This window comes from Dreissena polymorpha, chromosome 10 (genome assembly GCF_020536995.1).
Source record: "Dreissena polymorpha isolate Duluth1 chromosome 10, UMN_Dpol_1.0, whole genome shotgun sequence".
Taxonomy (NCBI): domain Eukaryota; kingdom Metazoa; phylum Mollusca; class Bivalvia; order Myida; family Dreissenidae; genus Dreissena; species Dreissena polymorpha.
In genome coordinates, this window is record NC_068364.1 from 2,784,935 (window position 1) to 2,797,468 (window position 12,534).

General features: G+C 37.9%; 1 protein-coding gene across 7 annotated transcripts in view; it reads right to left on the bottom strand.

The window, feature by feature from the left end:
* The window catches only part of LOC127848820 (Golgi-specific brefeldin A-resistance guanine nucleotide exchange factor 1-like), a 65,994-nt gene that overhangs the window by 38,281 nt on the left and 15,179 nt on the right, over nucleotides 1–12,534 (bottom strand). For all 7 annotated transcript variants that reach the window (XM_052381460.1, XM_052381459.1, XM_052381458.1 and 4 more), the window contains exons 8-16: nucleotides 11,738–11,893; nucleotides 11,025–11,139; nucleotides 8,781–9,005; nucleotides 7,524–7,744; nucleotides 6,634–6,732; nucleotides 5,548–5,742; nucleotides 2,938–3,220; nucleotides 2,096–2,214; nucleotides 1,061–1,263 (exon numbers count right to left, since the gene is read on the bottom strand). In XM_052381460.1, the coding sequence (XP_052237420.1) occupies nucleotides 1,061–1,263; nucleotides 2,096–2,214; nucleotides 2,938–3,220; nucleotides 5,548–5,742; nucleotides 6,634–6,732; nucleotides 7,524–7,744; nucleotides 8,781–9,005; nucleotides 11,025–11,139; nucleotides 11,738–11,893 (1,616 nt within the window). The remainder of the gene's footprint in view (nucleotides 1–1,060; nucleotides 1,264–2,095; nucleotides 2,215–2,937; nucleotides 3,221–5,547; nucleotides 5,743–6,633; nucleotides 6,733–7,523; nucleotides 7,745–8,780; nucleotides 9,006–11,024; nucleotides 11,140–11,737; nucleotides 11,894–12,534) is intronic.

Here is a 12,534-nt window from a genome sequence, read left to right on the forward strand (position 1 = left end):
AATATTATTTGTTTGTCATTGATGATGATACTAAGGCTTGGTGTAATGAGGGGTATAAAACAAGCGAAGATTTTATTAAACGCCGAACAGAAATCACTTCTCCTTCTAGTGGCCTAATTTCTCCCTAATTTCAGCTCAGGGAGAAGTCACTTCTCCCTCAAGTTTGAACCTAGGCTGAGCCCTGGATTATCATTCTTTTTAATTACCCCCCGGTACCATATATATATAAAATGTATATACCGTCATGAAAACACTAATATTTTGACCAATGTATCCCACGCTCATTCTTTTTGCATGTTTTTTCAGAAAATCTAGCAGCCTATAACACATTTAAAGGGCTATTGGCCAATGGTCCCTTGCTAATTTCTATCCCTGTACAAAATATTGCAAACTCGTTGAGGTACAGTGCACTTTAAAACAAGCAAATTCGCTGAATTGATATCCCCCGCCATTATACTTCTGGACACAAAAGTTTTCTGGACGGATGGACAACGCCAACGTGCATTATCCTCTTATCTATGTATATACTCATACCAAGTTTCAATAAAATCCGTCAAAGCACTTCCAAGAATATGGCTTCGGACACACACAAAAAACTTTTTTCAAGATGCAAAGGGCCATAACTCCGATATTATCCGATGGTGTACAATGCCATTTGACATGCATCATCCTCTTATCCATATATATACTCATACCAAGTTTTAAAAAAATCCCCCAAAGCACTTGCAAGATATCTCTTCTGACACAAAAGTGCCAGATGGACAGATGGACGGACAGAAAGACGGATGGATGGATGGACGGACAATGCCAAAACAATGCCTATGGCGGGGGATAATAACTTTTTGGCTGATTGATAGCTATTTTTAGATTATATTCTGAAATGGAATGAATTGTTCCCGCACTATCTGCTCACCCGCCTCAATTAGCAAGGCCATGCTACAAACGAAGTTAGTTAGTTTCCATCCCAGCATTACATATAGTTGAATAATCGTGTGTATATTCATATATATTATGAAGTGAAGAACATCGTTAACACTGTAAAACAACAGAAAACACTTACTTAACAAATGCCTCAAGCAGCTGCGAGTTACTTCGTTTTGTGATAAACTCCCCGAGCACTTTCTTGTCAATCTTAGGATTGCCCCGTATAAAGGTCACGACCTCTCCGGGCTCCAAAGGGTCAGCTAGCAGACCCTGTTCCTGTAGATAGCTTATACCCTTGCCTGGCTTCTGGTTAAAGTACTCTGTACCCGTGTTGTATACCTGTACAAACATTAACAACAATTACTCAACAAGATGGCTACCTCACGGCCGTTAATCACAGGCGCCACCTCTTTTTGCGATACATAGATAAATGAGCCAATGCTAATACGGAGGTGGAGCTAAGGACCGGATGTTTTGAAGTGTAACGGATAATTCTACAGAGCGAGTACGTTTTATATGGGGGGAGGGGGTTTCAACATATTTCAAAATTATTTTAAAACTCAGGCAATGTAGAGCGATTCAGCAGAAATTTACTCATCCACACATGTACAGAAACATATAACAACCCATTTGGAAACATGATGACCTTTATAACTTGTGGCATGGAGATTTTTTTTTACAGAGAATCGATCTACTTTGCCTGTTGCTTCCACAACAAAAGCATAGTATGTCTCTGCCTTGACTGTAAACCGTGAAATATTGCCTTCAAGACATTGTATGGTGATAGTGGTCAACAATTGTCCAAAGTTATCTCCAAAAACCACTTTGACCATCACAATTATAAGACAGCTTTAATATGCAATAGGAAGTATCTGCGGTCTGTCTGCAGTATTGATCTGAGGGCTACAACAACATGACTGACCCCTGTGACCTTGACCTTGGACCTACTGAACCAAAAATCAAAAGATGTCTTTTCTTCACAACAATCAAAATATCATACAAATATAACAGCTCAACAATTATAAGTGTTCAATATATTGAGCACAAACCAAGTATGAGTGGACTAACGAATGCATGGATGTACAGGGAAAAATGTATATCTGCTCATTTGATGGGGAGACATAACTTCCAAGTGAAGTATTCAATGGTAAAGGAGGTTCCCATGTCATACCCGTTTTCGTTGTTTGAGTGCAGTTAGCTCATCATGTCCAGGTAACTCCGCTGTGACCTTCATACGATTGGGTTTGATATACGGCACTTTTCTGCCATCCTTGAGTGTCTTACCAACATCTGCAATGTAAGCAATTACACATAGAGAATGCTATTTAAAAGGGCAAAAAACAGAAATGATATGATAAAAAAATCTGAAACCCAAGGCCTTGGCCAATAACCATGTAAGATATGTAGATTTTGACATCTATCCTGTATAATTGAGAGCCTTTGGCAGCATGGAATATTGGTTATCATTGACACATGCTGAACTTGATAAACTACAAAACCTTTACTATCAGTTACTTGAATGGCAAACAAATATTCAAACCATGCAAATGTTCGCTACACAAACTTACATTATATGCCGCCAAACTAACTAACGGACCAACCAACGGGCAGAGTGTCAACTATATAGCCTACTTAACTTTGATTTATATAACTAAAACTAAGAATTAACAAAAGATTGCCAATCAATATGGTCCCCTACCAGTGAAACTCCACCATTGTCAGATTTTGTTTTGTTTATATTTGTTGCCATAGCAACCAGAATTCTTGAGGAAGGAACAAAATGTAATGACATGCATAATCTCAATATTGCCATCTGTCCATGTTTCAAGTTTCATGAAAAAATATGAAGAACTTTTAAAGTTATCGCAGGATCCAGAAAAATGTGACTGACAGACTGACTGACTGACTGACTGACTGACGCACAGAGCGCACACCATAAGTCCCCTTCGGTTTCACCAGTAGAGGACAACAATAAGAGGTAAGTAAAAGAAGTAAACAAATATAAACATTTACCTATAGAAGCTTCCTTCCCCTGTATAACTTTTGTCCCCATCGCAAACCCATTTGTAGAATGTCCAACAAGGCCATCTTCTTTAACCCCCGAGTGACTTTGACCTTCAGCTGACCCCATGACTTCTGACCCTTCAGACTTCATTCCTGACCCCTCGTCTGAAGGTTTGGCGGTGGCTTTGAGGATCCGGGAGTGGCAGTGCTGTTCTATGCTGTCCACAACCGTCAATAGAGCGTCCAGTGATAGCAGGTGGGTGGAAAATAGGCCAGACACCGGGAATGCATTCTGAAAGGGAGCATAAACATCAAAGGCACAGTTCATAGAATAATATTTAATGCATTTCATCCTGTTATCAGGCATATTCGGCATTGTCAAAATAAACCCTTGTGAAATAAACTTAATCTTGATTTTAGTAATAATGGCATAAAGCTGTCATATTAAGTACAATAATGTAATTTTCTCTATGTTCCTGAGCTTTGGTTGTTCATAGTGTTTTCTAGACATGTTCTTTTGTTTATTTTTAAAAAAAGGAGAAAAAATGAAAAATTGATGAAATAAGAAAAATACTATGTAGGTATCAAATACAAATAAAGTAATTTGCTCACAAGAAAATAATAACCCACTAACTGACAATTGTGGGTTCCATATTATAAGCCCCTGTATATAATTATAACTTTAAATCTTTATTTAACACTATCCCAGTATTATCTAGTTACATGTAGATGCCCAATACAGTTAACTATCCATGGAGAGATGGTAAATAGATGAACGCACAGTAAATTAATGTAAAATAGGCACAAAACATTTGAAGGGAGTAGGTTTACTGCTTGAAAGTCCTTGAATATGTAAGTTGAAAAGTCTACTTTGTTGAAAAAGTCTGTAAACGAGTATACCTCATCCCCATGCTCTTGTATAAACATGAAGTACCAACCTTAGAGAGCTTGTACCAACATGAAGTACCAACCTTAGAGAGCCTGTATAAACATGAAGTACCAACCTTAGAGAGCTTGTATCAACATGAAGTACCAACCTTAGAGAGCTTGTATAAACATGAAGTACCAACCTTAGAGAGCTTGTATCAAAATGAAGTGCCAATGTTAGAGAATTTGTATTAAAATGAAGTACCAATCTAGAGAGCTTGTATAACATGGAGTACCAACCTTTGAGAGCTTGTATAAACATGAAGTACCAACCTTAGAGAGCTTGTATCAAAATGAAGTACCAATGTTAGAGAATTTGTATTAACATGATGTGCCAACCATAGAAAGCTTGTATAAGCATGAAGTACCAACCTTAGAGAGCCTGTATAAACATGAAGTACCAACCTTACAGAGCTTTTATAAACATGAAGTACCAACCTTACAGAGCTTATATAAACATTAAGTACCAACCTTACAGAGCTTGTATAAACATAAAGTACCAACCTTAGAGAGCTTTTATAAACATGAAGTACCAACCTTACAGAGCTTGTATAAACATGAAGTACCAACCTTACAGAGCTTATATAAACATAAAGTACCAACCTTAGAGAGCTAGTATAAACATGAAGTACCAACCTTAGCGAGCTTGTATAAACATGAAGTACCAACCTTAGAGAGCTAGTATAAACATGAAGTACCAACCTTAGCGAGCTTTTATAAACATGAAGTACCAACCTTAGAGAGCTTGTATAAACATGAAGTACCAACCTTAGAGAGCTTGTATAAACATGAAGTACCAACCTTAGAGAGCTAGTATAAACATGAAGTACCAACCTTAGCGAGCTTGTATAAACATGAAGTACCAACCTTAGAGAGCCTGTATAAACATGAAGTACCAACCTTAGCGAGCTTGTATAAACATGAAGTACTAACCTTACAGAGCTTGTATAAACATGAAGTACTAACCTTACAGAGCTTGTATAAACATGAAGTACTAACCTTACAGAGCTTGTATAAACATGAAGTACTAACCTTACAGAGCTTGTATAAACATGAAGTACCAACCTTAGAGAGCTAGTATAAACATGAAGTACCAACCTTAGCGAGCTTTTATAAACATGAAGTACCAACCTTAGAGAGCTTGTATAAACATGAAGTACCAACCTTAGAGAGCTTGTATAAACATGAAGTACCAACCTTAGAGAGCTAGTATAAACATGAAGTACCAACCTTAGCGAGCTTGTATAAACATGAAGTACCAACCTTAGAGAGCCTGTATAAACATGAAGTACCAACCTTAGCGAGCTTGTATAAACATGAAGTACCAACCTTAGAGAGCTAGTATAAACATAAAGTACTAACCTTAGCGAGCTTGTATAAACATGAAGTACCAACCTTAGAGAGCCTGTATAAACATGAAGTACCAACCTTAGAGAGCCTGTATAAACATGAAGTACCAACCTTAGAGAGCCTGTATAAACATGAAGTACCAACCTTAGAGAGCCTGTATAAACATGAAGTACCAACCTTAGAGAGCTTGTATCAACATGAAGTACCAACCTTAGAGAGCTTGTATAAACATGAAGTACCAACCTTAGAGAGCTAGTATAAACATAAAGTACCAACCTTACAGAGCTTGTATAAACATGAAGTACTAACCTTAGAGAGCTTGTATTAACATAAAGTACCAACCTTAGAGAGCAGCTTTGTCAGATCCTCAAATAGGTTTGTACAGGAGAGGTCACAGTCATAGTTGAGGTAGAGCTCAGTCACCAGGCCAGGTATCCTCCACAGCTGAACCATGGACTCCAGGGCTAGCTCTCGCACCTCGTATGTGATCCGTGGGTGGTCCGATGTGATTATCTCACTCAGCCTTGTAAGGTACATCTGTGGAAAGTGGGAAATAAAGTTACAATCTGTATGCATCTGACATTTTGTACATTACAAGTCTGGTTGAAAATGCCATAAGTAGTGGTATGTTAATGAACAAAAAGGGGTTGGAGATGGATTCTGATGTGTAGGAGCTGACCCATCGAAAGTAGTCCATGCTTCTTAACAATACACAATCATGAAAAAGAATTATTTCAACATGATTAAAAAAATCAATTTCATGAGAACAAAACAGTAGTAAACAAGGTTCAAGATCAATAATAAATGTGTTCTTTGTCAAAAGAACAAGAAATGTGTTTGTCAGAAACACTATGTCCCCTTCTGCGCCGCTTTGACTTTTTTTTTTACCTTTGACCTTGAAGGATGACCTTGACCTTTCACCACTCAAAATGTGCAGCTCCATGAGATACACATGCATGCCAAATATCAAGTTGCTATATTCAATATAGCAAAAGTTATTGCCAAATGTTAAAGTTGGCGCAAACCAACCAACAGACCAACCAACCAACCAACAGACAGGGCAAAAACAATATGTCCCCCACTATAGTGGGGGGGGGGACATAAAAATCTTAAAATATCATGTTTTGGAATAAAAGCCCTAGAACTTCCATGGCTGAAATTTTGATATTGGAAGTCTTAGAACTTCCATATCTGTAAATTTTAGGCATTGAATGTATAAGAACTTCCATGGCTGCAATTTAAGATTTGAAAGTCCTCAAACTTCCATAGCTGAAATTTTGGAACTGGAAGTCTTGGAACTTCCATGAATACAATTTTGGAATTGGACGTCCTTAAACTTTAATTGGTGCAGTTTTGCAAGTTTCATGACACAAAATTTGGTAAATGAAAGCTATGGAACACAAAAAATAATTTAAAGAAAAAGCTCACCTCTAACTGGAGTTTCAAATGAAAGCGCAGGGATTCAAACAGGAGGAAACACACACGCAGGGCAGCTGCAGACAGGGACAGCCTTTCAGACTGCACAAGCTGAAATACAAGAGCAGTAGTTCTGATAATTGGTCTGATGATAGGCTGTCAGGTGAGCCCACTGGCTGTTTATGCACACCTGATATATCTGCAAGTAACCTAAGATTACCTCCGAAGATCTTGTGAGCCTTGTGGATGAAATTCCATGATAAGTAGTATGTTTGTAGCAGCTTTGGTCATAATATAATATTATTAACTTTCAGAGCTTGTTCATATATATTGAATTCCAGGCGATTGAATATTTAAATACTTTCATAATATGAGTATATGGAATATGAGTACTATTAGTTGCCATTCTTAATTTATAACAATTATAACAATAATTTCAAAACATTTAAAACGTTTCATAACGCCCCATAAAAACTAGAGGTTTATCACAGATTTGACTTATGCTTTATTTATTGTTTTGTTAGCTTTGTTTAAGGGCAAATAGATTTTAAAAAAGAGTGGTTCACTGGGTATGCATCAGTTTCAGCAACAACTGCACTTTATTGGAATAACAACCAACCAATTGTCAAAGTGACCAATAAACCCCCTTATAATTGTCTTAGCGGAGGTACGTAGTCAACAGTAAACACACACAATAGCTGCATTTAGAGTCAACATTATAAATCCTCATCACCACAAGTATAAACAAGTAAATTCGTTCAATTGATATCCCCTGCTAATTTCAAAATGTTATGACCGACGGACGGATGGACAGACGGATGTAATGACGGACAGACGAAATGACGAAAACGCCAATTCTATATCCCTCTGCCTTTCGCAGGGGAAAACAAGTATGAGCTTACCATGAACAAGTATCTGCACATATCGTCCTTGACCAGGTAGATAAGGGAGGCAAACTGGCTGATGTTGTCTGCCCCTGACTCCAGGGCCACCGTGAGTAGGCTCAGCCCCATGTGGATCATCACGTCCGTGTTGTGGCGGTCCAGGGGGTTGGTCAGTGATACCAGGAACCGGAATAGTTCCCGAACGCATGGGCGGCCATACGGAACGAGTGGCGCAGAGTCTGGAAAGTATCAAAGTTTGATCTTGTGTTTATACTTTATCCAAGTTTTGTTAGCATTTTTGTCATATAATGGCAATAAGTTTAAATAAAACTCAGTTAAGTTATCATAGAACAAATTCTCTGAGCGAGTTTGAAAAAGACTGGCAAGAAATGTGAGTTTTAAAAATGTTCACAAGTGTTTTCTATAGCCCGTTGTTATCAGGTGAGCACTTGGCACATAGAGATGATACAACAGATTTAAGTTATACCATTAATAAACAAGAGCTGTCACCACAGGATGACTTATGCCCCCTATAAACGCTTGATAGAAGTTATGAGCTTTTTTCAAAACCTAAACGCAGATTTCGAAACCTAAACACGGACCCTAAGTTCAAGGTCAAGGTCACAGGGGTCAAAATTTGTGTGCGTATGGAAAGGCCTTGTGAATATACACATGCATACCAAATATGAAGGTGATATCTCAAGGGACAAAAAAGTTATGAGCATTTTTCAAAACCTCAACGCAGATTTCGAAACCTAAACGCGGACCCTAACTTCAAGGTCAAAGTCACAGGGGTCAAAATTTGTGTGCGTATGGAAAGGCCTTGTCCATATACACATGCATATCAAATATAAAAGTTATATCTCAAGGGACATAGAAGTTATGAGCATTTTTCGAAACCTAAACGCAGACCCTAAGTTCAAGGTCAAGGTTACAAGGGTAAATTTTTTTGTGCGTATGGAAAGGCCTTGTCCATATACACATGCATACCAAGTATGAAGGTTATATCTCAAGGGACATAGAAGTTATGAGCATTTTTCGAAACCTTAGTGCAGATTTCGAAACCTAAACGCGGACCCTAAGTTCAAGGTCAAAGGGGTAAAAATGTTTGTGCATATGGAAAGGCCTTGTCCAAGTTATGAGCATTTTCAAAACCTAAATGCAAAGTGTGCCGGAAAGACGGACAGACAGACAGATGGACAGACATACAGTCCGATCACTATATTCCCCCTTTTCTTCGAAAGGGAGCAATAAAAATATTGCCTAGAAGCTTACCCTCAGGATGGTTTCCCTGGTGTGGTATAAATCTCACGCCGCGCGGATTAACACGTTCATCGTTCAAAGTATTGCTGGCATCATTTGAGTCCGCAGTGGGTCCGCTGCAGTCTGTCACACTGTGTGGGTCCTCTTCCCCGTGGTCTGACTGGGACACGGGCAGACTGACCTCACTGGCTGACCTCACCAGGCTTTCCTCCTCAGGGATAGCCAGCGAGATGTGCTCTGTGAAAACAGGGGGATTTTATATGAACGTAGCTATGGGATCATGGGGCTTAATGCATTTGTGTTATACATTGTCCCAGAATAGCCTGTACAAGGCAACACTTTCCACTCTTATGGTATTTTCCGTTTAAAGAACGTCTTTTCTTTGTAGAAAAATCCAGTTTAGGTGGAAAGTGTCATCACAAATTAGCCTGTGCAAACTGGGACGACTTTTTAACCCATATTTATTAAACCCTGTTTTCGCAAAGCGTGGTCCACATTAAGTAATTATAGCTATGGACAGCTTTTGTAAGCTTTTGTCAGCTTTTTATCTGATTTAAAGTTCAAATGAAAATCTTATTGGGTTTTGTTGACTATCATCTTTTTCATCCATCCATGATCACATAAACAAACAAAACTAATAAATATCCTCTACGTATTTTAAAAACATGAATAATCTACTACATTTTCACACTCAACTAGCGATCAATAAAAAAGGTTGATCAATGATTCACTGGAACCAAATTTCTGCGAGCATACGTGTGTGCAAAGACCCACAACTTTTTCATTTCAAATCCCATTGGATTTGGAATTTTTCATAAGTGTTGATACTATTGCCTGATGACTGGTCAATATAAAAACAAGAGGGCCAAGATGGCCCTAGTTCGCTCACCTGAGAGGAGTCGTTTCATTCAATCTTTACAAAACGTCAAACTTGACCTAGATATTGTACAGACAAACATCCTGGTCATCATTATTGAACCAAAACTCTGGCATATGGAGTGTTTTTGTTTTTGTAAGATTTTACCTGGTGACCTATATTTTGAGTTAACCCCCCCCCCCTTACCAAACATCAAACTTTGCTTACAAAAACAAATATTATGACCAAGATTCATAAAATCTGAAACAAAATTGTGACCTCTAGAGTGTTTACAAGGATTTTGTATAATATAATGAAAATTTGGACAATCTAAGGACAATTATTAGGGCATTAATAATGTGAGATATATAAAACCAATCTTTGTACCAAGTTTCATGATGATTGGGAAAAAATGTGATTTCTAGTGTTCACAAGCTTTTTTTACTATATAAATATAAGAAAACTGCCCCCCCCCCCCCGGCAGCCATGTTATTCAACTGACCAGAACCATTTTCGAACTCAACTCTCATATCAAGGAAACAAATGTTCTGACCAAATTTCATGAAAATTAAGCCAAAAATGTGACTTCTAGAGTGTTCACATGTTTTTACTATAAACATATAGAGAAAAATGGCCTGCCCACTGGCAGCCATGTTTTTTCACCGATCTAGACCATTTTCAAACTCATCCGAGATATCAATAAAACCCATGTTTTGACTAACTTTCATGATGATTGGGATAAAATTGTGACTTCTAGAGTGTTTACTAGGTTTCTCTATAGCCAAATAAGGAAAACTGCCCCGCCCACTGGCAGCCATGTTTTTCAATGGAACGGAACCACTTTTGAACGCGACCAACATATCCTTAAAGCAAACATTTTGGCAAAGTAACATAAAGATTGGGCATGAAATGTGACTTCTACAGTGTTTACAAGGTTTTTCTTTTTCTTTGACCTAGTGACCTAGTTTTTGACCCAGCATGACCCAGTTTCGAACTTAATCGCGATATCATTGGGACAAATCTTCTGCCCAAGTTTCATGAGTGTTTACAAAACAAATGTGGACAACGGATGGATGGACGATAGACGGACAAAGACCGGTCACAAAAGCTCAAAATAAAAATGATGTGTTAGTGTAATTGATGTTGTCCAATTAGCAAACGGAGGTCCAAGTGTTCCATCCCTACTGCAGGGGAACTAATCAAAGTCTACTGCACCAAATCTGGGTTCTACTAAAGAGACAAAACTCACAAATGTCTCAATAAGTCCGAGGCTATCAATGCAATCAAGCTAAAACAGGTTTTAATTGACTAAATTTACTTGAAATTTATCAGAAAGGCACTGTTATTGACAGAACCCACAATTTAAAATTAAGACATTGTTGTAAAACTCTGCAACATACCTTTGAAGTCAGTTGAAGAGATGTTCCTTCTTAAACTGTCATCTCCTTCCAGGCTCTCCACTTTTAAACTAGAATCCTCTTGATGGATATTGTATGACTCCATATCAGAGGCATCCTTGAAAAAATGAGGCAACACTATGTGACAATGACAGGTAATACATATGGTTTTGAATTTCAGCTTTTACGTAGTTCATTAGAAACAATTTTTGCAAAATTTCATCTTTTATTTTTAGTGTAAATTTCAAGCTTTAATTTGTGTGATAATATTTCTGACAGAAAAACGCACCTTCACGAGTTTAGCACATCACAAAATACATGAAGTTTGCTTTTTTTGTTAAGAGATAATCACATGCAAAACAAACAGACTGACAATATGGAATTTTAATCATCAAGAATGTTTTACAGCTTTTCTTTGATTGAAATTTTGTAAGGAATATACTGTTATGTCTTTGAACACATACCAGTCAAAAATTATTTTTCATTAATCATAAAGAAGTGTAATATAAAAGACCTGCGGTAGAAATTACCGCATTAAATACCTTTCATAATCTTTTTTTTTATCTACTACAACAAAAATCCAAGCTGCAAATGGGAATTTATTCTTCAACCTGCCTGCATCAGTAAAAGTGCTCCTTATAACTCACCCTACTACAATTTTTTGCTAGACAATATTTCAGCATTCAAAATATTCAAACATGAGACTTCGTCGATACCTGAAAGCCTTTCACGATGTCAATAATGGTTGTTCCTTCCACAGGGGTTGTGCATATACTTTCCCGTGATGCCTCCACATATGCTACACCCGGATCCACAACCTCTCGTGATCTCATTTCTACACCACTGTCATGGCCTTCTGACACTGTGTCGCCCTGGAAACAACAATTACAGGCCAATTAGTTTATTTTGAGTTTTTTACTGTTTTCAACACTATTCAAATCCAATCAAGGTGTTAAGTTCCCCTACTCACACTTTTTACAGAAATTAGGCTACTCAGTTCAAAATGCACAAACTCAGGCTAGTAATTGACAACTGCATACTCAGGCTAGTAATTGACAACTGCATACTCAGGCTAGTAATTGACAACTGCATACTCAGGCTAGTTATTGACAACTGCATACTCAGGCTAGTTATTGACAACTGCATACTCAGGCTAGTAATTGACAACTGCATACTCAGGCTAGTAATTGACAACTGCATACTCAGGCTAGTAATTGACAACTGCATACTCAGGCTAGTAATTGACAACTGCATACTCAGGCTAGTAATTGACAACTGCATACTCAGGCTAGTAATTGACAACTGCATACTCAGGCTAGTAATTGACAACTGCATACTCAGGCTAGTAATTGACAACTGCATACTCAGGCTAGTTATTGACAACTGAATACTCAGGCTAGTTATTGACAACTGCCTTACTTTAAGCAGAGGTCGGGGAAGAATGGAAATAGAAATAATTCCATGACCAATCTGCACACATAAGTTGTGTGGCCAGGCCTGGAGTCGAACAAGC